Below are 23,228 nucleotides of genomic sequence, written 5' to 3' on the forward strand. Positions count from 1 at the left end.
TTTCCAGAGTGGTTGTACCAGTTTGCAATCCCACCAGCAATGAAGTAATGTTCCTCTTTCTCCACAAGATATTTGGTTTTCTTTAACCTTGTCTTTTGCTTATCTATTATGCTTTCCAATCTTGTGAGTTTTTTATATTATGTCTTTGTGTTTGTGTTTGTGTATATGTATGTATGTGTGTGTGTGCATGAGTCTGTCTGTCTGCATTTCTTGTGATTTTTTTCTTTTGTTTTTGTTTTGCTTCTGTTTGCTTTGTTTTATTCTGGTTTTTGTTTGTTTGTTTGTTTGTTTATTGGCTCATCTGGTCTGTTTGTTTTCGAAAGAGAGAAAGAAGGCATGGAGTTGGATGGATGTGGACATGGGAGGATCTGGGAGGAGATGAAGGAAAGGAAATCATAATCAGAATACACTATATGAAAAAATATTTTCAATAAAAGTATTGCATATATGGAATACTAGTCAACTACAATGAAAAATTAAACAACAAAATTTACATACAGTGGATGATGGAACTAGAAAAGATTGTATTGAGTGAGGCAGCTCAGACCCATAAGGACAAATGCCCCATGTTTTTACAATCTGAGGTTCCTAATTACAAATTTGTGGATGTGAGCATATAACTAGAGCGACTGCAGAAATCAGTGGGGTAAAAAGGGGCCATCAGGTGTGTAGAGGTAGGAAGCAATAGAGAGGGAACAAGTGATCTGATTTGGGGAAAAAAGAGGAGGCCCTAATTAGAGATGGGGAAGGAGATAAATACACAAGAAGGATGGAGGAGAGTATAGTAACAGTCACATTATCTGAGAAAGTCATAAGGAATCACATTATTAACTATAATCTTAAAATATCTATAATGTACACAAACTGCTGTATAGAATACCTAAGTATTTTGAATGATAGTTTCCAATTTGGGTTCCCTGTGATAGCTAAAGAGCATCTAACAAAAAACAAAAACCTCAATCCAGGGATTAGAAGCCTTCTCTTGAGTTGTTTGTTGGTCAGAGATATTCAACAAATGCCCCAAACATTACAGGTATTGCTATTGCCCTTGGGTTGCCAGGGTTGTAAGTTAAATTCCTATTGATAAGGACTCCACGCATTTCAGAAAAAGGTCCCGGAACCCTTTGAGCTGTAATTGACTTCAAAGCCTTCTCCTTGAGGACTATCTTTAACGGTACCAAAAGGTACCATGAAAGCTTCCAAAAAAGGGAATCAATCAACAGAGCTACACATCTACAGAGCTATAACATCTATACACTATATCAATTATCAGCATGCCATAGTAACTCTACAGGTGTAATAGTGACATCACATACTTTGCTAGTAACTAACAGCTCTCTAATTGCACTTAAGAAAAGCTGAACAAGATAGATACCATGCCTGGTACTGAAAATCTAGATAACGAACTAGTGTTAGTGAAATCATGATTATTGGAAAATAATCTACAACCAATAATTTACTAAACTACTACACTTCCTAACAATGATCTAGAAAGATTTGTTCTTATACCCACAGGTCTTCAGCCTTCATCAAGGAAATTTCTCCTTACAACACAGGGAGATTATCATGAGACAACAACAACAACAACAACAACCAAAACAAAACAAAAACAAAACCCATAACCAATCAATATGTGAAGTTTTGGAGTCCAATCCAAATGGATACATCTAGAAAACACTTCTACACCTTAGGCTCAAGGAATTTGTGGAAGAGAGGATGAAAGGCTTGTGAGAGCCAGTGGCTCAGGGAGTTTGCTGTGATATTATCTACCCTAGTGATTCCAGAAGCTACATCTATAAAAATCTCACCAACATAACCACTCAAATGTGAGGTGAATAGAACACCATGCACATGCCATGCACATAGGGAGAAGTCAACAAGGTCTCACGCCCACAGAAAGAACTACAGACAAGTGAGTAAAGCTGAGAGCTGTTGGGGTAGCCCTCCCAATGGAAGATAACATCAACTGGTTTTCCAGTGCCAAAAGGTTAGCCCTGAAAATGTACATGCAAATAACATTGTGTGGTCTCAACAGCTTATATTTGGGAATATGTATGTTTGTACAAATACATATATTCATGCAATACCAACTGATGAAAAGAGAGGCCATGTATTTGAAGAAGAACAGAAAGAGAATATGGATGTGTTTGGAGGGAGGAAAGAGAAGGGAAAAATGTAGTTAAAATACAATCTTAAAAAAATAAACCAAGAAACAAAGAAAGGAATGCACACTAATACACCCACTATGCAAAAGATGCACCAGCTTAAAAAATATATAAAAACAAATACACAGCCACTATCAAGGTAAGAAATACATTTGGGATGTTGATCTTAAATAAGATGGCAGTGGAATGGGACAGAGTTCCATTAAAAATTCAATTTTTAATGACCAGGATGACAACATATGCTCATAGGAGCAATAGTGGCACAAATATTATGGAGATAACCAACTGCTCTCTGTTGGATTTCATGCCCGCTACTTCAAATCTGACAAAGAACCTATGGTTGGAGAGCTCATAAAGGTCATCCTACTACTGTTTTTATGCTAAATGGACACAGTATCAAACTGCCCTCTAAATTCCTATCTTGACTCATAGATTAGTCAATCTGAAAAGTCTCATTGTAGATCAGATGGTGGTTAACATGGAAATTCACAACTGTCAAAATACAGAGAATAAGTAATAATGGAGTGCTCAACCACAAATAGGACATCTATACTATACCTTCCATCCTAAAAGCTTACAGACAATTGAAAAATAGGGGAAAGAAAGACTAAGGGCCAGAGGTCAGATAGGGCTGGGCAATACAGTGATTTTTGGACACAGCAAGATCTTTTTACCCTTGATTTCATAGCAGCTGAGTTTGCCTGCACAATATTTGTATAATATCAAGCCACTCAAAATTCCAGCACAGAGAGAGTAGTTCTAGATCCCCTACTCATAATTGGGGGAGCTATGGACAATTTTTGGCTTCTGAGGAAAAGAGAGCCAGTTTTCTTTAGAGGTGCAATTTCTGTTAGGCAAACACACTCCATCTAATGATCACAAACCCAAGGGTTCATACCAGCACAAAATGGTCCCAGTGGGATAATTAAAAAAGAAAATAGGAAATGAAGTTGGAGGAATGTAGAGAAGACAATGGATCTGGAAGTGGAGTGACTATGATTAAAGTACATTGTAAGAAATTCTCAATAAATTTTAAAATTAAAAAATATGTTTTGTTGTTAAAGTGGTTGGCCTCATTGTGAAGGTAAATTCAGTGTTATCCAGAGAAACACAGAGAAATACACAGAGATTTTTAATTTTGTGGAGTAGGCTCACATTCTTATTCAGACTGGTCTGTCCCATCATCTGCTTTCTGTAATCTGGAGACTCAAGAAATCTGGTGGTGAAGTTCCAGTATAAACGGAAGGGGCTGGGAACCAGATATCCAAGGTTGGGGAGACAGATGTTTTAGAGAGCAGGTTTGATTTCTTCAACATTACTTTTTACTCAAGTACTCAGCAGATTAGATGTTGGCTATCTACACTGAAGAGATGATCTTTATTTAGTTCATTATCAAAAGGTTAATTTCTTTCAGAAACGCATGCATAGGTATAGTCAGAAATGGTCCTTCACCAGCTGTTCAAGACATTCATTATCCCAGTCAACCTGACATACAGAATTAATCATCATAATGGCACTTGAAACAAGATTTCTGTGAACTATTATGAGAAAGTTATTTTAGAAGGAACATTTCAAGGGTAGAGAAATCCATTCAAAGGCTTCAGGTGGAAGCGGGGCAAGAAAGGAGACTGCCTTGGACATGAGATAAATTTGTAAGAAATTCTCAAAGAATTATAAAAATATCTTTAAAATTCTGTGGTTAAAGTGGGTTGATCTCATTGTGAAGGTGATTTCAGGAATCCAGTGTTGTTCAGAGAAGGAGAATGAGTATAGCATGAGTTTGAACTACTACGGAAACTTTTGGGTCTCTTCCATGAGTTGCTGGTTCTCTGACAGCAAATAGTTAGGAAGAGGCAAGAAGGGTAGATGTTCAGTTCATGTTCTCCAGAGTAGAGTTCTCAACCTGCTAGTGTTGTGATGCTTTAATACAGTTCCTCCTGTTGTGGTGAACAACACCCACAAAATTATTTTGTTGCTACTTTATAACTGTAATCTTGCTATTGTTATGAATCATAATGTAAATATCTGTATTTTATTAGAATCTTAGGAGACCCCGTGAAAGGGCTATTCAACTCCAAAGGGTCGTTTGCCCACAAGTTAAGCACTACTGCTCTAGAATAACAGAACTTATAGAATAAATCTCTCTGTGTGTATCAAAAGGGAATTTATTAGAATGACATACAGGTTGATCCAGCAATGTCTAGCTGTGAATGGAAAGTGTAAGAGTCCAGTTCTTGCTCAGTCCATGAAACTGGATGTTGCAGCTGGTCGTCAGTATGAACCAGAAGAATTGGGCTCTAATGACAGTGAAGAAATGGGCTTGCTAGCAAGGTGAGAGCAAGCAGGCCAAGAGAAGATTCTTCCTTCTTCCAAGTCCTTTATATATGTTTCTGCAGATTAGGTCTAGATTAATGGTATGTCTGCCTACCTAAAAACTCTAGATTAGGAGTGGGTCTTCCTATTTCAAATTAAACAAAAATTTTTCATTCCTTAATTCCACATACAGTCAGTTTGACAACCAAAAATAGCCATCACAGACACCAAAAATAGTAGACGTGGCAGAAATACAGCTTGTGATTTAAATGGTAAAGAGCCAGGTAGAGCAGATAAACATCTAACATGTTTAGCAATGTATTTAAATATTTAAAAATCATCACAGAAAGCAAATGAAATGTCTTCACAGTGCAGCATCTTGCCCAGCCACAGCAGAGAAAATATACTCAGTCAAAAAGAAAGGTGTTAGAAGACTTACATAAAGCTTGGGGCAGCGAGCCAAAAGAAAAGTAAAAAATAAAAGCTACATTTTGGGACTCTAATAGCAGTTTTCCCCTTGCTACGATTTCACAGAGAAGCTAAAGGGAAGGAAACAGATGACCCTGAAGCTAAGACCCGAAGACCATGTCATACTTAGCCCTTCCTTAAGCAAGAGTCATTGCTGTTGTTGTCTTCCATTTTATTTTATTTTTGAGTCAAGGTTTTACTATGTAACTCAGGTTGATGTAGACTTCGTTATGTAACCCAGACTGAACTCAAACTCTGGATCCTTCTGCATTTATCTCCTGAGTGCAGAAATGTAGATATGTTCCATTACCTCTACCTACTGTATGAACTTGTGCCTGTTATCAGTAGCTAGGTATGGATTTGTTCTTTCATTGTTTTGCGATGCACAGTTGCTTGACATTTAGAATATTAAAATCAGCCAGAGAGAGAAGATATAAGTCCAAACACACTTTTTCAATTATGTTGTGTCTGTAATGTTGTTATAATTATAAAGCCTTCTGCAGAGGTTCAGAATTAATTTATTGTGACAATTAAAAAGAGGCAGACTGAGTATCATTGTTCTTCACATATGATTCTTTTTCATTCTTTACTTTAGGTGCCTTCATTTGCAAAATGGTCCCATTTGTCCAGTGCACTGCCATTGTGACAGAAATCCTTACTATGACCTGCATTGCCGTGGAAAGGCACCAGGGACTTGTCCATCCTTTTAAAATGAAGAGGCAGTACACCAATCAAAGGGCTTTCACAATGCTAGGTATGTTTGTCATTTCATGTCACTGTCACAAAGCACCTGAGTTGAGGAACTTAAATAAAAACAGATTCATCTTTGCTGGATGTTTCAGTCTATGGTCTCTTGGCTGTGTTGTTTCTGGGCCCTTGTGTGGTGAGGCAGAGCATGGGATACGGAGTATTGCCAGAGCAGGGTACTTACCTCATGCTAGACAAGAGGCAGAAAAGACAGAAAGCAATGGTCTAGGGATAACAATCCCTGCTGAACTATGCCTTACATCCAGACCCACCTCCTAACAGACCATTCAACTCAATTTTAGCAATGGATTAATCTGCCTTTGAAGTTAGAGAGTTCACTTCTGAAGTCCATCAGCTGACAATCGAGCTCTTAACATAGGAATCTTTAATGCACATTTGAAATTCAGTGTGTAACACTCAGTAAGACCACCAGGTATACCAACTCTATGCTAATGACATTACAGAACAAACCATATGTAGGCAGTTTTAAGAGTACCTTCTCACAGTGTGTATTAGGATATGATTTGAGGGGTCCAGTCTTTCCTTTTGAATATACCACACTGGTTCTCTCCTTTCTGTTTCAATCCTGAAAATGTGTCATTGTGAGTATTCTTCAGTTTAAAACGAAAGGTTGTACGCCTTTCTCTCACCTAACTAATGATAACACATCAGGGGAATTGCCACAGTCACATTCATTAGACCAGGAGGCTGCTACTCTCAGGTAGGCTTTATGCTTACAAGGGCAAGTGGATTTTTTCCAGAGAGAAAGGGATATTCTTTTATTTTTTTAAGAAATCAGAAAATGAAATTGGTTTCCTGAGAAATGCCAGGTATTCAGTATCTGCTACGGAAGGTCACAGGTTCTTGGAAGGCATCTTAGAGTCCTAAAGATGCCTAAGAAAGACAAATGCTTTCCTCTTTATAGTTTCATTTCTGAAGATCCTGGATGTTCAGTTTACTGTAACTGTCCCCAAGGAGTGTATAGTGACAAACTACAGCTTTAAGGAAGTGTCCTAACACCTGGCACAGCAGAATGGGAGAGTTTACTGTTCCCTGATGGTGAAAACTCAATCTGCATCATTGTTTTCATCTGTCATTGCTAAAGACCCAGAGGTATGATGAGCAGCTAACATGACAGTGAATGAGAGGAACTTTACTAATATTCATATGGCAGGAATAAGCAGAGTTATTTTAGTCACTGGAATGTACCCAGTAGCAGAATGTAGAGTTCTAGAAAGCACGCCTGAAGTCTTTGCAACCCAAATTTATTTTCATTTTTAAGCATTTGGAAGTGAGCAGACAAATAGAAAGGAAAAAAATCATTAGTTACTGTGAAATTTATGTCAGATCTTCTTTAACAATAACTCAAATATCTCTGGGCTTCTAATAATTAACAACTTTCCAGTATGCCACACCAATGTATAGGTGTGGCAAGAGTTTAAAGTAAGGAGCAGGAAGGCTATTAAAAAGAAAGAGAAATAGGGTGAATCTCAATGTCATAAAAGGGACTATGGTAACAGGCAGTTAAAGCTGTTCCAACTAAAATATTTCAGAGAAAGCAACAATGCTTGAAGTCCAGGTAGCTCATCTCCCCCATGGGGGCTGGGGTGCATTCTTCCCTGACATCTGTGGCTTTAACACCACAGACCAGTCCTGTCAGTCACAGACTCTGTGCCTTCTGCCTGAAACTGCCTAGATTCCAGGCTTATGCTGAGAAAAGCATCCAGGCTTTCTTATCCTGATAATGTAACCAAGTATATCAGTAATGTTCTTCTCACCCCAAGGTTTCTGTATCTGTAAGGTCAGGGGCCCAGTAGAGGCAATGAGCTTCATTCAATTAGACTCAGTCCCTCCAGAATTTGATATATTGGGAAAATGACTGGGCGTAAGATAATGCTATGCAACCAGAGTAGAAAAAAGGGCGTATTGATGTGGAGACAGAGACACATAGGAAGACTTAAAAGCCTTTCGAACTGACTGGGATCATTGATTCATGGTGATATTCTGTGGGTAATGTCAATTTGTGCATGTCTTTCTAGTAAGCCCCAGTCATAGTTTGAGTCTCAGTTCCTTGAAGCTATAAGTAATATCCTGTTTTCTACACAATACAAAACCAGTAAAGAAAGGACAAATAAAAATTTACCCTCCTCTTATTCTGTTAAGATTCATAGACTTTTTTGTGTTTTGGAGGGGAAATTGGGAATGGAGAAATTCACATGTAAATAAAGAAAATATCTAAAATTAAAAAAAAAAAAGATTCATAGACTGAAATAGCCTTTAGTAGTTAATCTGTTTTCTTCACCAATAGCACGTAACTAAAGTAATTTCTTTCAACAGACTCACAAAGGACAAGGAACTTGTAAAGAATGCTGTTTTTTTTTAAACTTGTGTTTGTTTTATTAATATCCATTTTCTAAGCAAGCAAATGGTGCCATATAATAGTGCCCAAGAGAAATTTATTTTGAGGTTTCTAAGTAAGATGATGAAAAAGTAGCTTCTTTTTCCACAAATAACAGATTTTGTAAGAAAAAAGAGAAAGAAATGGCCCATTCACACATGAGCTTCAAAAATGTGTCATGGAATAAACTTACAAAGAAGTGAAAGACCTCTAGAATGAAAGCTTAGAAATGCATACGGAAGAAACTGAGGAGACACTGGACATGGGAAAGGTCCCCATGCTCATTCTTCCACAGAGTTAATATTATCCACAGAGCTTTATATTATCAAAAATGACCCACACATTCAGTACAATTTCCATCAAAATCCTAATGGCAGGTTTCAGAGAACTAGGAAAAGCAATGTTAAAATTCTCATTCACAAAAGACACAGACTAAAACAAGCAATACTGAGGGTATCTCAATACATGACATCAAATTATATTACAGAGACACGATTGAAAAGCAGCCCAGGGCAGACAGAAAACCAGGCATGGAGACTAATGGCATAGAAGACCCAGATAGAACTCACATTGCTACAAGCACTTCATTAAACTCTTATTATATTTATTTTATCACACTGTGTGTGTGACGAGCAATGTATGGAGATCAGGGAATCATTTTCAGAAATCAGTTTTCTTCTTCCACCGTGTGGGTTCTCAGGCTAAAACTCAAGCCATCGGGCTCAACAGCAAGCACTATCACATGCTGAATCATCTCCTTGACCTCAGTCGCATGGGTGAGAGAAGAGACCGCCTCTTTAACAAACGGTGTTTGGAAAAGTGCTTTCTGTATGTTCAAGAGTGAGACTAGATATATATTTTTACACTGATCAAAGATAAATAAAAAAGTGGATTAAATGAGTACAAATAGGTCCAGGAACTTAGAAATTGCTGAAGGAAAACATAGTAAATATATGCTTGCAACAGAGTACAAGATAGTGCCAAGAGCTGACAAATGTGGTTACATAAAATAACCATCACCAGAGTCTGTAGGGAAGCCTTCAGGATGGAAAAAGTCTGTGCCAAGTAGTTCATCAGATGGGACTTATATCTAGAACATATAAAGAACTGCAATATTTAAACACTAGAAAAGTCCAAGCATTAACGGACTAAGGAACTCAGTAAACAGTTCCTGGAAGAAGCAACACAAATAGCTAATAAATACTTGAAAAGGTATTGTTCATCCTTAGCCATGGAGAAAATGAAAATTTAAATTTTCCAAGATTCTACTGTGTCACATTCAGAGTGGTCATCATTAAAAAAAAATGCAATAAACAGTGACGAGGATGTAGGTAAAAGGAACACATCACTGCTGTGGGATGTGAAACTAGCCACTAGAAAAATCAGTCTGGAGCTTTCTCAAGCTAGCAGGTAAGTAGAGCTTTCATGTGCACTAGCTATGATACTCAGGTATATTCTATATATCCAAAGGGCTCCAAGTCAACACCCCACAAGCATGCATCCGTAATTTTTGTTTTCATTCACAATAAGTACCATCAACACATGAAAGGATAAAGAATATGTGGTACATTTACAAGAGGAAATTGTCAAGTCATGAAAATTAAGCTATGATATTTGCATGAAAATGAATGTAAAATTGAATGATTATGTTAAGATATCTGCTTTTCCTTTTATAGCCACATTGTCAGTCTCTCCTCTCCTCTCCTCTCTCCTCTCTCTCCTCTCTCTCTTCTCTCTCTCTCTCTCTCTCCCACTCTCTCTCTTCCTGTATATGTTTCTGAATCTGTCTCTCACACACAATTTTCTAGTTTTTAGTTTCTACATATAAAACATGAAGAGCACATCACTACTGTGGGGGTGTGAAACTGCAGCCTCTAGGGAAATCAGTCTAGAGCTTTTTCAAGGAAATAGAATACCATGTGCCCCAGCTATGCTATTCAGCTGTGTTCTCTATACCCGAAGGACTCCAAGTCAACATTCCTTATGAAAGCAGAAGGGGTCTTGTCATTGGGATGTAGTACGCTAATATTGGGTGCAGGAAGGAGCCAGCTGGAGTGGGAATAGAATATTGGGGCAAACGGGGAGTGGAACTGATGTACAATTACAACTATGCCTAAATAATATAAGGGTCATAATGAAACCTATTTTCTTGAATATTAACTTTAAGATTAATGTAAGATACATGTTTTGGATGCTAAAGAGATTGCTCATCAGTTAAAAGAATATACTGCCTTTTGAGAGGATCTGATTCCAGTTCTAGGTCAGATGGCTAACAACTGCCAGTAACTCTAGCACCAAGGAATCTGATACTTTCTTCTAACTTCCAGAGGTATCTGCACACATGTGTTTTACCCACACACACACACACACACACACACACACACACACACACACTACACATAGATAAAAATAATAAAAATAAACCTTTTAAAATGATATGTGTATGTTAGACGAAGAATAAATGAAAGAAGATGGTCTGTAAAATGTCTAAAAGTTTTTCATTTTGGCACTGGAGTGATTGTTCAGTGGTTAAGAGCACTGGATATTCTTTTAGAGGACTGGGGTTTGATTCCAAGAATCCAAATGGTGACTCATAACTGACTTTAATGTCAGTCCCAGGAAATCTAACACTCTTTCTTAGACTCCCTGGACATCAGACATGTACATGTCATACATTGATATATGCAGACAAAAAACCCATACACATAAATAAACTTAAAAATTTAAGAAGTTATTCATTGGTCCAACAAATATATATCAACTCTTATTAGGGTTGAGAATTTTCCTTAGATTCTCATTTGGAGAAACAAAAATGTAAGTGGATTGTCCTTGCCCTCCATGACTTTAAGGGAGATCGAGAAGACATGAATAGTGTCATGATGTGGTTAGGCCCAGAATCATTAACGAAGTAGTTCATTAGGAAATGACAATAACCTTCAAGTCACTAAGGAAGGTGACTTCCAAGTTATCTTGGAAACAAGTCCACAGACGGACAGTGATGACAGAGTGGCCCATCCAAGGTACAAATATGATGTGGATCAGGGCATGACATTCTGGGATGCAGGAAGGGAAGTGGACCATGTATATCCTCCCCCAGTAGGGTCTAGGAGGGAAGACATGTAGTGGTGAAAGGAGAGAATGAAGACCTGGTCAGGATGTGCAATAGAATTTGGATTCTTACCTTCTAGACAATGCAGTCATATAAATGACATTTTAACACTTTAAAAAATGTAGGTGCGGGAGAGATTGCTCAGTGGGTAAGGGTGTTGGCTATGCAAGCATGAGGACCTGAGTTTGGATACCCAACACTGACATAAAAAGACAAGCATACAATATGTTTGCAATTCTGCATGCAATAGTGTAGAAAGTGCTTGATCAGGAGACCTGATGTTCTGCTCTAGGATCCTCACACTCATGGAAGAACACACACATACATATACCGGCACACTTGCACCCACACCCACCCACCCACCCACCCACCCACACACACACACACACACGTTTAGGAAGACCAGAGATAACTGCTGTACTCTATGACAGAGAAGATGGGGACACTGGAGAACAGGCACGTTGATGGTTAGAGACATAGGCATGCTATGCTACATTTTATAACTGACATATTTTTTGCAGGTGTGGTGTGGCTGGTGGCCATCATCATAGGATCACCCATGTGGCATGTGCAGCGACTTGAGGTAGACTCAGGCTTGAAATATTTTCTCATCCCCCCCTTTTCATTTTTCTTCCTTCAATAATATTGTGGCAAATTTATATGACCTCATCCATTTCACTGAAATAAAAAAATGTTTTAAAATTTTCTTCTCTGCTATTTAAGGCTACTGGATACTGCATTGCTAATATTTAATGTTAAATTTACAAAAAAAGTAAGTTCCAAATGACCTTTTCCATTTTCTTAGCTTAATGTGTTCTTTCTCAAATATCCTAGTCTTGTTAGATATGACAGTTCAGTTACTGTCTTGACTTTCTTTTTAACTTACTTAAAATTGTAAGAGGTTGTCTCTTTGCTAGCTGATTTTCCTATTGTCCTAGCCATTGACAAGCTGAAATGTAAGTTAGAAACATGTCCAATTCTTGAGTTTCTCCCTCTTTCTTCTATTCCCAAATCTTTTGCGAGATTCTCTTCACATGAATAGGAATTTATAGTAAAGAAACAGGTAAGGATGGTGGTTCTGGACAGCTCAGTAAATCTGGGGTGGATGTTAGCTTGGCTTGTAGTGTAACACAGGCATTTTTCTTCAAAGAGAGTAGGCCATCCAGCATACAGCCTGGAATATAATTTATTTATGTATTTATTTATTTTAAATCCAAAATTCAAGTCAAAGTGTCTTTTTGACCACATAAGGTTCAGGCCCAAAAAGGTGATTTCTATGACATTCAGTCAGGGAAAGTAATTTTAGTGGAAGTGGCCTGTGGGAGACTTTAAAGAGAACGATACTTTCAAAATCAGTAAAACAATAATAATTTAGAAGTAAGCAATTAGAGGGTAGCTTGCCAGGTAACAATCCTGACTCATTATAAGAATCCAGTTATACAGACCACAAACAAGATTGTTTGTCTCAAACCTAGCCTAGGTGGCTCACACTTGTAATGTCAGCACTGAGGATGCTATAACAGGATTGCTTTGAATTTAAGGTCATCTTGGCTGCACAGTGAGTTCTGGGACAATCCTAACTATACCGTAAGAACCTGTCTTTAGAAACACACAAACAAAAAATATAAGCACACAGGCATGTGCACACACACACACACACAAAAGCTAAGCAGACATAAGAGTAATGTCAACCACCAGTCTGATTTTAGCGAGTAAGACTGTGAAGCAGTTTTATGCAGAGCACTAAAGAAACAGCCCAGCAATGACGAACACCCTTGCCCCGCATCATCTCAGAGAGAAGTTTCATACTCCCAAGACTGCACCTTCTGAGAAACATGTAAGGCTTCCTACTGCAGGGGAAATAGATGTTACCAAAACTATCCATCAAGTCATTAAAGACACAAACAAAACGACCTCAAAGGACTGACGAAGTGAATCGGTACCCAGAGCTGCTACAGAGAGGAGCGTCCACTTCTGATCCAGCAGAACAGTCCACAAACAAACAGCACAGCGTGACACACAAGGGCACAAAAACAGTTTTGACGAGCACAGATGCAGTGTGGCTTCTATTTAGAGGCTTACTGCAAAAAGCCTGGGCTATCATTGTGCAGTATTGGTATGATGATAGGCACATTAGGGTTTAAGTGTGACCTGTGTGCAAATAGACCCATGCTTTTAAACATTCTGCGCCCAGCTGTCGGTGCCAAATGGGGTGGCTGTGGCACCTTTCTGAGATGAAGGGAGTGTAGGCCAGCCTTATAGATTATATGGCCACCCTGTTCCATGGCTACCTCTCTGCTTCATGTCTTTGATGTAATAAGCCACCGTGAGTTCCTGTTCCCATATCCCTGAACTGCCCTTTGAGAGCCTTACTCTCTCCGCCATGAAGTCATGGACCCAAATTGTTCCTCCCCAAAATGGTTCCTATCAGGTATTTATTTGTCACAGGGAGAAAAGTAGCTCATACAAGGGTCAGTGGTACCGAACTGAGACGCTAGAAATCAACATATTTAATCAGTCGATTTCAGTAAGGGTACCACACCCTGTGACAGAAAGAGAAAAGTTTCATCAAGTAATCCTGCAATAACCTGCAAGTTCCTACCCTGCCCATCATTCAAAATTAACCCAAAATGTACTTGAGACTGAACACTGAGTAGTAAAATCACATACAATTTATAGAAGAATGAAGAAGCAGAAACTTGAATTAATTTGAATTTATCAGTAATATGTTGTTCTAAGGGTATGTCAGGAAAATAGCAAGCCAGGGGAAAAGTCATTACACATTGTCAGAATCTTGCAGTTCAAAGTCCATGTGCAAGAAAATAAACGTTGGAGATGAAAAAATGTTTACTGACACTGAAGTAGCACTTTGTAAATTTTTTAATTCAAAACCTCTGTTTTAATTAAATACCTCTGTAAGATAATACTTTTTAACAGAGGTATAACGTAAGCTAATATGAAATATATGCCAATGTCTTCATTATATTTTAATACAGAGAACGTAGACAAAATTGGCATCTTGCAGAAGGTTTTGAAAAAAGTTATTTGTCTTAAAATAACTGGAATGTAATTTATAACGCACTGTGTTCCTTTGTACCTTGTTAAATGGAGATAGACAAATGTGAATCTTTCCAGAGCACACCACATCCCTTAACAGGGATTCCAAATGAGACCTCAGGTGAAAAACATTGAAGAAAGCAGCCCCAGGGTGAGGACGCTGAGTGCTTATTCAGCAAGCTCACTCCCTATACCAAAACCACAAGAATGAATAAAAGGTGCCCCCCTCTCTGTGTATGTAGGTGTGTGTCTATGTGTGTTACTGATACATGGAGTGAGCTGGCCTCTGTAAGAGCAGAAAGTGGCTTTAGTTTGTTGCCACCTTTGAAAATGTCACCCGAGAACTTAATAATGAAGTATGTATGAAGCTTCCAGCAACTCCTCTAGTCATATAGATGATTAAATTCTTGTGACTTCTGTCAGTCACAAAAACAGTATCTGCTCTGCTACAAGATGCCTGGGCCAGTGCTGCGGTCACTAAAACCATAATAAGGATCAAGTTAAAACTTGATGATCACTCTGGCAGCACACATACTAAAACTGGAATAACTTAAAATCTTGTCTTTGGCCTAGTTTGAAATGCTTATGGGTTCCTGGGTCTGTTACCTCCTCCCCACACTTAGGCACTTCTCTCAGAGAGCAATACAGAGAGGAGAGAGGACTGAGCAGATGTCTTGGTGCTGACATGGGTGTGCCCAGGGCTGATTCCTTCCATCTGGGATTCCAGAAAACATCTTTGAGGTTCTGAATATGCCTCCTTTCTCCAGCCCTTTACTCATCTCAACAGCCACTGTAGCTAGTTCCTTCTGCTAGTAGCCTGCCCTCCTACACCGGAAGCATGTTTTATAAATGGAAAAAAAATCTAGTTTTCAATCCTGGACCTCATTTCCTGCCCACATAAATCAAACAGATTTATCATTTTAATAAAATTTTTATCATATATTCTATACATATAAATCATTTAATTTGTAGAAAATGCGTCTGCCTGATCTAATAAGCAAAGCCATGCTCATTGCTAAACACCAGTCAGATCTGATTTGCTTCTGGTCAGGAAACAGTTAGATTTCAGTTTTGAAATAGATATATCAATGCGCATCCCAGAACTATGCTCATTCTGAAACTCTATTAGAGAGAGTGGAATTGAGTGTGGGAGCTGGAGCCTGTTCCAGATGACAGGAAGCATCAAAGCTAGCCATTCTCGATGATGCTTTCTTACTCTGGTTTCCCTGGGCTCTCTAAGCAGTGAGTTGACTCACTGTCTTCAAGGAGGTAAATGAGAGGATTCAACTAAAATTGTCCTTAAATTTCTCCTCAGTTGCTGGGCGGTGGTGGCGCACGCCTTTAATCCCAGCACTTGGGAGGCAGAGGCAGGCGGATTTCTGAGTTCGAGGCCAGCCTGGTCTACAGAGTGAGTTCCAGGACAGCCAGGGCTATACAGAGAAACCCTGTCTCGAAAAAAAAAAAAAAACAAAAAACAAAAAACAAATTTCTCCTCAGTGAATAAAAATATGAATTCACAACACTCCAGACCTCATCAAAATGCCATGATTCCCTAATTCTGGACTGCCTTGAATAGAAGTTTACTCAGGATAGGGAAAAGCAGAAGGCTCGCTCAGTGGAAGTATGATTAGGACATGAGTCATTCAAATTGTCCTCAACAGCAAGGCTTAGCTTGAACAGGGATATGGCTGGCTGAGCTGGAGCAAGGGGAGGTGGAAGTGGGAATATAAATAGAGCTCAAGCCCAGCCACAGTTGTAAAAAGTGGAGGATTGCAGAAATGTTTGCTTAGGAGTAACAAAATCAGGGTCGGGTGCAGCAACTCAAGGGGAGTGCATTTGGCTTGTATGTGTGCACAGCTCCGAATTTGGTCCCTATAGCCACAAAAAAAATGACAAAGAGAACATGAAACTGGTTGCCATGAATCTATCTTAAGATGTGTTTGGGGAGCCTTTGCTTGTGTCTGGCACTGTATGAATTTCTGTAGAGACTCACCATTTAGGATGTTCCTGCATGGCTACTATGTCACTAATCCTAGAATATGTTTGTGCATGGCCATTATAGTCACTAACTAACCCTAGGATGGGACGTGGGCATTATGGTCACTGGCCCTTGTGGGCTCTATCCTCATTGAGTCAGAAATAATTTCATTTTCATATCTGTTTTCATTAATCTTATTGGTCATTAAGTGTTATTACTCCTAGTTGTACTCATGAACAAAACCAACTCAAATGATCTTAACTTCTGACTTGATGCTGAAGACTAGTTATTAAAGTTGCTGGGACAACAGGCAGAAATCTATCCTTTGGAAGTCCACCGTGACTGAGATTCAATATGTTTTCCCCTCTTCTTTCCTATCCCAGAGATAAGACTTGGCATCTGTTTTAAATGCTTACTTTGTACCCAATAGGAGCCATGAGCATTTGGTGCTATCTATCATTCTTGTGAACAGTAAATTTAGAATTTGGAAGATGAGTTCCTTGGAAGATTCAGAAAAGAAATTTATTAAACAAATACAATTGAAATATTGACAACAGGCTAAATTCAGCATCTCTCCCACGTTAGTATTTAAAAGCTAAGAGCTGCCTTTCCACTGTAAGGACATTGGTGACTCTGACATGAAATGATGGTAAATACAGCTAGGTTCCTCCTACTCTGAAGCACATGCTTGCCAAGGCTATTTCATCAGAAATTAAGAAAGCAAAAGTATCAGCTGAATTAGTATTCAACTGGCTAGCATATGATGCACACTATTTTCCCTTGTACACCCTTTCAGCAAACTGAAAATCTGCGACCAGTTGAGAAAGGTTAAAAATGAACATAGCAGACACAGTCTTGTATTCCATTTAAAATCACAAAGTACAAAAACCTTAGTGGCCCAGGGAAAACCTACAATTTACAGCAAGATAGCTATAGAAATTGATTCAAATTTGAAACTTCAGCAGCAGCTAGTGTCTAGGAGGTCTTAAAGATGTCCCAGTGGAATGACTTTGGGCTGCACCTGCCCTTTGAATGCCTATTCCTGGGGTTTGTAACTGAATTGTTCTTACTGTAAAGATTAAGTATGACTTCCTATATGAAAAAGAACACATCTGCTGCTTGGAAGAGTGGAGCAGCCCCGTACACCAGAAAATCTACACCACCTTCATCCTCGTCACCCTCTTTCTGCTGCCTCTGTTGCTGCTGTCTGTTCTCTACGGGAAAATCGGTTATGAGCTTTGGATCAAGAAAAGAGTCGGAGATGGCTCAGTGCTCCGAACTATTCATGGAAAAGAAATGTTCAAAATAGCCAGGTCTGTTTAATGACGTATTCACCAGTGTTTAGAATGTTTTATTAGTTGTCCTGGAAGGAGCAGTTGCCTGGGTAATTCAGCCTTAGCACCATTTATAGTTCAATTTGAGAGCAAGGGTTCACTTGAACCCATGATACTGTGGGGTGCTGTCAAGACCTCCTCTCCCCCTCCCTCGCTGACAGCAATATCAGTAATATGCAGAAAGCCTCGCTTCAGAGGACCCTTAAAGAACTCACATGTACAAGGCCATATGATTACATCTGTCCCTAGTCCCTCCTACTTGAGGATAATGTTAAAATACTGAGATGGCCTGAAAAGTCTTTGAAACCCTAGAATGCTACTTATTCTAAATGGTTATAATTGATGCTTTATATTTTAACTCAAAGGCAGTTCAATCTCATTTTATTTATTAGCATCAATTTCAAGAACACTTCATTGCTGTATTAGTAGTTCCTGTGACATAATATCTGTCAAATGACTGTAAAACAAGTAAGCAGTACTTTACCTAGATTAGTGAGTTGATGGTAGTTCCTTAATTGTTCAAGTGTGCAGTGACCTCTAGTGCCCAGTTCGTATAAAGAACACTTTGCTCTGAATATACAATGGAGCCTCAGGACAGGGGAGAACACTTCCCCAGAAAGTTACCAGGCTGAAATGACAGTCTATGAGGCTGGACATTTGAAACTGAAAACACCAAGCAAATATGTAGATATGTACAGATATAAGTCTAGTTTTTGAGGAATGAAGAAAATTGAATCTGTTGTTGACTGTATTAGTTCTGTAAGTTTTATTTCCAGGCTTGAGGCTCACCATATTTTATAAGTACTGATGTTTAGCTATCAGAGGTATGAACTGCTGTAAACACATGCTTAGCAAATGAAATCCATGCCCCTGAAGAGACACTCCTAAATTTAAACCCAGAGGGCATCATTTATTAGCCAGCCTACTGTTAATTAAACTTCTCTCTTTCCCAGTTTTTACCTCTGACCACTGACTTTTAGGAAAGTGAAAGACATACTGTATGTCTATTCTTTATTAGAGTTCCAGACCCATGCTGAACACATCACAGAGATGTGTAAGGTATAAAGACTGTAAAGATGGGGGAACTCTGATAATCTTCCCATAGCCTCAGGAACTCCACCAGTGCATGAAAACATATGGTTAAGTGGAGTAGGCTCAAGCAGTGATGCATTTGCTATTAATCTGGCATGTCTGCTGACACAAAGTTAACCAATGCAATGTTTGTTTGTGGGTCTAGAAAGAAGAAGCGAGCTGTGATCATGATGGTGACAGTGGTGGTTCTCTTTGCTGTGTGCTGGGCACCTTTCCACATTGTTCACATGATGATTGAATACAGTAAGTCTCTCTCTCTGTCTCTGTCTCTGTCTCTGTCTCTGTCTCTCTGTCTCTGTCTCTGTCTCTCTCTCTCTCTCTCTCTCTCTCTCTCTCTCTCTCTCTCTCCTTTTTTCCCCTAGAACATATGAGAAGTCACTTATCTCTCCCTGGTTGCTGTCCACTTGGGTAATCAAATGTCAAGTACTGAGCATTGCTTTTGTATCAGGTCATCATATGGTAGGTGACTGTGCATGCCTAGGACTAAGTTATTAATAATTATAAAACATGAAGACAAGCTCTGCAAGTTTCTCAGATCTTCTCCCTCCTTTCCCTTAAGCTATTTAGTACTGGGAGACTGTTTAGCATTGAGAGTTTTCTCTGTTAAGAACCTTGCCTTGTGCTTAGTGAATTTAATGTATCTTGGATTAAGTCAGATACCTAGAAGCAGTTACTCTTCATGTGTTTTTGGCGACTCAACATAATTGTGTTTCTGGAGTGCAGGAGAGCATTTGAAGGGAAACTGAGCTTTTAGGGTATGTGAAGCTTCGTGTCTTAGGGTTTTATTGCTGGGAAGAGACACCATGATCATGGCAACTCTTACAAATGCATACATTTAATTAGGGCTGGCTTACAGTTTCCAAGGTTTAGCCCGTTATCACCATGGCAGCTTGCAGACAGGTATGATCCTGGAGGAGCCAAGAGTTCTACATCTTAATCTGCAGGCAGCAAGAGGAGACTGCGTATCACTCTAGGTATAACTTGAGCATATATCAGGCCTCAAAGTCCACATCCTCAATGACACACTTCCTCCAACAAGGTCACACATACTCCAACAAGGCCATACCACCTAATAGTGCCACTCCCTATGGGTCAAGCATTCAAATGCATGGGTCTATGGTGGTGATACCTTCTCAGACAGTTATACTAGGTATCACTGAATTGAAATTTTTTTTTTGCGTTCTAAAGTATATTGGCCACCAGCCAATGCACAGATGAATGAGTACATCTTACAAAGGTATTTTTATCCAGATACCAGATCCCTTTTAGTCATGTGAATGTTTCACATCACTAGCCACTTGTACAACTGCAAATCTTTATAAATAACCATGATACAACTTTACAGTTATTTCTTGATGAAGTCAGTAAGCATTCTAATTATTACTTTATTTCAGGTAATTTTGAAAAGGAATATGATGAAGTCACAATCAAGATGATTTTTGCTGTAGTGCAAATAATTGGATTTTTCAACTCCATCTGTAATCCTATTATTTATGCACTTATGAATGAAAACTTCAAAAAAAACTTTGTGTCTGCCGTTTGCTATTGCATAGTAAAAGAAATGCCCTCTCCAGCACGGAAGCAGGGAAGATCAGCAGCTATGGTGATGCATAGGAGAGCAAAGTTAGCTGCGGGAGAGAATCCTGTCGAGATCAAAGAAGAAGCATTTGGGGGCAGCAACATCGATATCAAGTGGTGTGACCAGCCAGAAAAGAAGAAAAAGAAACCAAAAGTGGCATCTTGTCTTTTTTAGTTCTGAATTTCTGAGAACTCTGCTGTGGATATGAACATTGATTGTAACAGTGTCTTGAGAATGAGTACCTATAGGACTGTAATCTAAAGAAAATCATTTTGAGAAAAAGTCAGAGAGCTTTCACATTAAAAGTGTTGACAAGCACTTGGAAGGTAGGGGCAGGGGATTCAAGAGTTTAAAGTCATCCTCAGCTGCATGATAAGTTTGAGGACAACCTGGGCTACAAAAGACCCTGTCTCCAGAAGCCATAATAATTAAAACAACCATACTTACTAATGATAATGAAAACGCATTTTTCCATTGAAAATATGTATGAGCTGAAACTTTGAAAAATTATTGGACCATCCTTATGATTAATAGGTGGTTTTAAAATTTTTTAAATGCGTTTTTATTGTATGTATATGGATGGTTTAACCTGCTTATATGTCTGTGTAGCACATACATGCCTGGGTTCCCACAAAGGCAAGAAGGAGGCACCTAGTCCCTTGGAACCAGAGTTACAGATGGTTGTGAGCTGTTGCATGGATCCTGGGATCGAACGCAGGCCCTCTGTGAGAGCAGCCATCTCTCCGGCCCTCTGCTGAGTACCTATCAGTACCTTGTATAATAGTCAATAGCCTTAGCTAAGTAATTTTCTTCTGTGTGGTCAATGTGATAATGTTTTCTGTGTATTGCTAAATTGAATGGAAACATTAATAATTCATTTTCTTCCTAGAATATTAATTAGGTAAGCATCACACGTGACTGCTGAAGTTATGCCTCATTCCTTTTGCAAAGAAAGCATGTACCAAAGTCAGTAAGTCCAAAAAAATAGGGAGGCAGCCAAACCGGTGTGCAGCTTAGCCATACATTGATTGGAGCTTCTTAGAGCCCGAGGAGCCATTTCTGTGGTGACTGGCTCGTCTCTTACCTCTCTTTTTAAAATCTCTGTTTCTGTGCAAATTGACATTGATACCTGCTCTCTGTCATGAAGTCATCATGGAACTAAATGAGGCACGTGTAGACAAGCATTTTGCAGTCAAGAGCAGTCTTGAATTCTGAAGCATTGTCCTGCTCATGTCTCCAGCCTTCTCTCTCCCTGCTCCAAGCTTATTCTTGACCCTGTTCAACTTTTCCCTCATACACATATCTGGTTTTTCTACTAAAAAGAATAGTTTGAGGGACCTCATGTATTGACAGGGTCAATATATAATATATATAGGATTAAAATATAAATATTTGAGATAAACTCTAGTGGTATGAAAGACCTTTCCTTACATAAGTGTAATGTGTTGTTGAGGGTATGACTGAACTCTAGCTGGGAAATTTTGCTGTTCCATGGCAGACCCAAGAGATGGGTGAGGGCACTCAATAGATTTATCTACCCAGTTTTCTTCCCTCAAACCATTTTGTCTCTGACTCCCACATGTCACAGACCCAGAGGCCATCATCAGAACACATGGCTCTTTCCCAACCAGCATCTAATACTTTCAAAGCCTGGTCATAGCCTTGTAGCCTAAATGTTACTTATGCCTCCAGTTTCTAGCCTTGATTCTTCTCAGCTGATAACAAAAATGTCAAGAACACTCAGGCTGCTTTGTGGTTTAAGCTTTAAGATCTGGGAACCAAAAAATTCAGGCTACTAACTCCTCAGTACAGACTGTAGGTGTATCAACGAAGTGTGCATGGAAAAGATGAAGATGAAATAATGTGTGGTATTAGGGGAGAGAAAATGCCAAGAGGACAGAAAAATTAACAAATCAAAGAGAAGGAAGCTGGTTTATATGTTTGGGAATGGATTGTTAGGTCATATTGTGAGCTGTGTGCCTGTTGTGCCTAGTTATCCTGTTGCAAAGCAGTGGTTTCTTAAACATCAAATATTAAAATAAATCCAAATCACTGACTTTGATTACCTTCATTTGTTGGCCATATCTATATGACTTCTTCTATTTCAAATATGATAGCAGAAATCATGCAAGTCAGCTGGTAAAGCCTCTCCATTATTGAACATTAAAACATTCTCAAGTAGTACAGAGCCAAGTTTAAGCTATTTAGATACTAGAAAATAGTGAATATTTAAAATTGTAGCTATCCTAGTGTTTAAAATTGTCACTATCCTATGTGTCTGATGCCTAATAATATAAAATACTTCTTCAGATGTTTACTGACTAGATGTCTGTATTTCTTCCCTATACAACTATCTAGCCTTTAGTTAATGTATTGACTGGATTATTAGGGATGTTTAATTTGGGAAGATCATCATAGATTAAGCATATTAATGTCATTTTATCAAAGTGGTGGAAAATTAATAGACTTTGTGCACTCTTCACTCCTAGTAACATTCATCTTTATTTTGCTAATATGCAAATTGTTTCTTAATTACATGTTTGATTTAAACATTGATTAAAATACATTAATTCTTTTGTATTGGGAGCATGATTTTCAAAAAGAAAATAGACCCTTCATTTGAACAGAGATTTAAAAAGGTGAAACATAAAATTTTTTTTGGCTAAGACACAGAGAATTGAACAAAAATAAATGCTTGCCCTGAAATTGCAGTCTGAGTCATGAGAAAGAGAAAAACATTCAGATGAAGTGGACAAGTTAAAGAAACTAAACTGGGACTTCAGAGAATTGGCTGCTGTGGAAGGGGGAGTGTTGGAGATGATGAAGAATGGGAGTCACCAGTAAGCAAGAACCTAACAACAGTTGACCATAAACCAGAAGGCACAAAAGACCCGAGATAAACAGGGATATATTTTTTTTAATTTTTAGATATTTTCTTTATTTACATGCGAATTTCTCCATTCCCAGTTTCCCCTCCAAAAAACAAAA

At 38.7% G+C, this 23,228-nt stretch overlaps 1 protein-coding gene across 1 annotated transcript in view; it reads left to right on the plus strand.

Moving 5' to 3' along the window:
* LOC116099008 (pyroglutamylated RF-amide peptide receptor-like) overlaps nt 1-20,619 on the plus strand; it is a 69,745-nt gene extending 49,126 nt beyond the window's left edge. Inside the window, exons 2-6 of the mRNA XM_031382077.1 lie at nt 5,542-5,700; nt 11,722-11,783; nt 17,313-17,548; nt 18,807-18,904; nt 20,056-20,619. Of these exons, the coding sequence (XP_031237937.1) occupies nt 5,542-5,700; nt 11,722-11,783; nt 17,313-17,548; nt 18,807-18,904; nt 20,056-20,414 (914 nt within the window). The 3' untranslated portion in view covers nt 20,415-20,619. The remainder of the gene's footprint in view (nt 1-5,541; nt 5,701-11,721; nt 11,784-17,312; nt 17,549-18,806; nt 18,905-20,055) is intronic.
* Nucleotides 20,620-23,228: the final 2,609 nt, after the last annotated feature.

This window comes from Mastomys coucha, unplaced genomic scaffold (genome assembly GCF_008632895.1).
Source record: "Mastomys coucha isolate ucsf_1 unplaced genomic scaffold, UCSF_Mcou_1 pScaffold20, whole genome shotgun sequence".
Classification (NCBI taxonomy): Eukaryota; Metazoa; Chordata; class Mammalia; order Rodentia; family Muridae; genus Mastomys; species Mastomys coucha.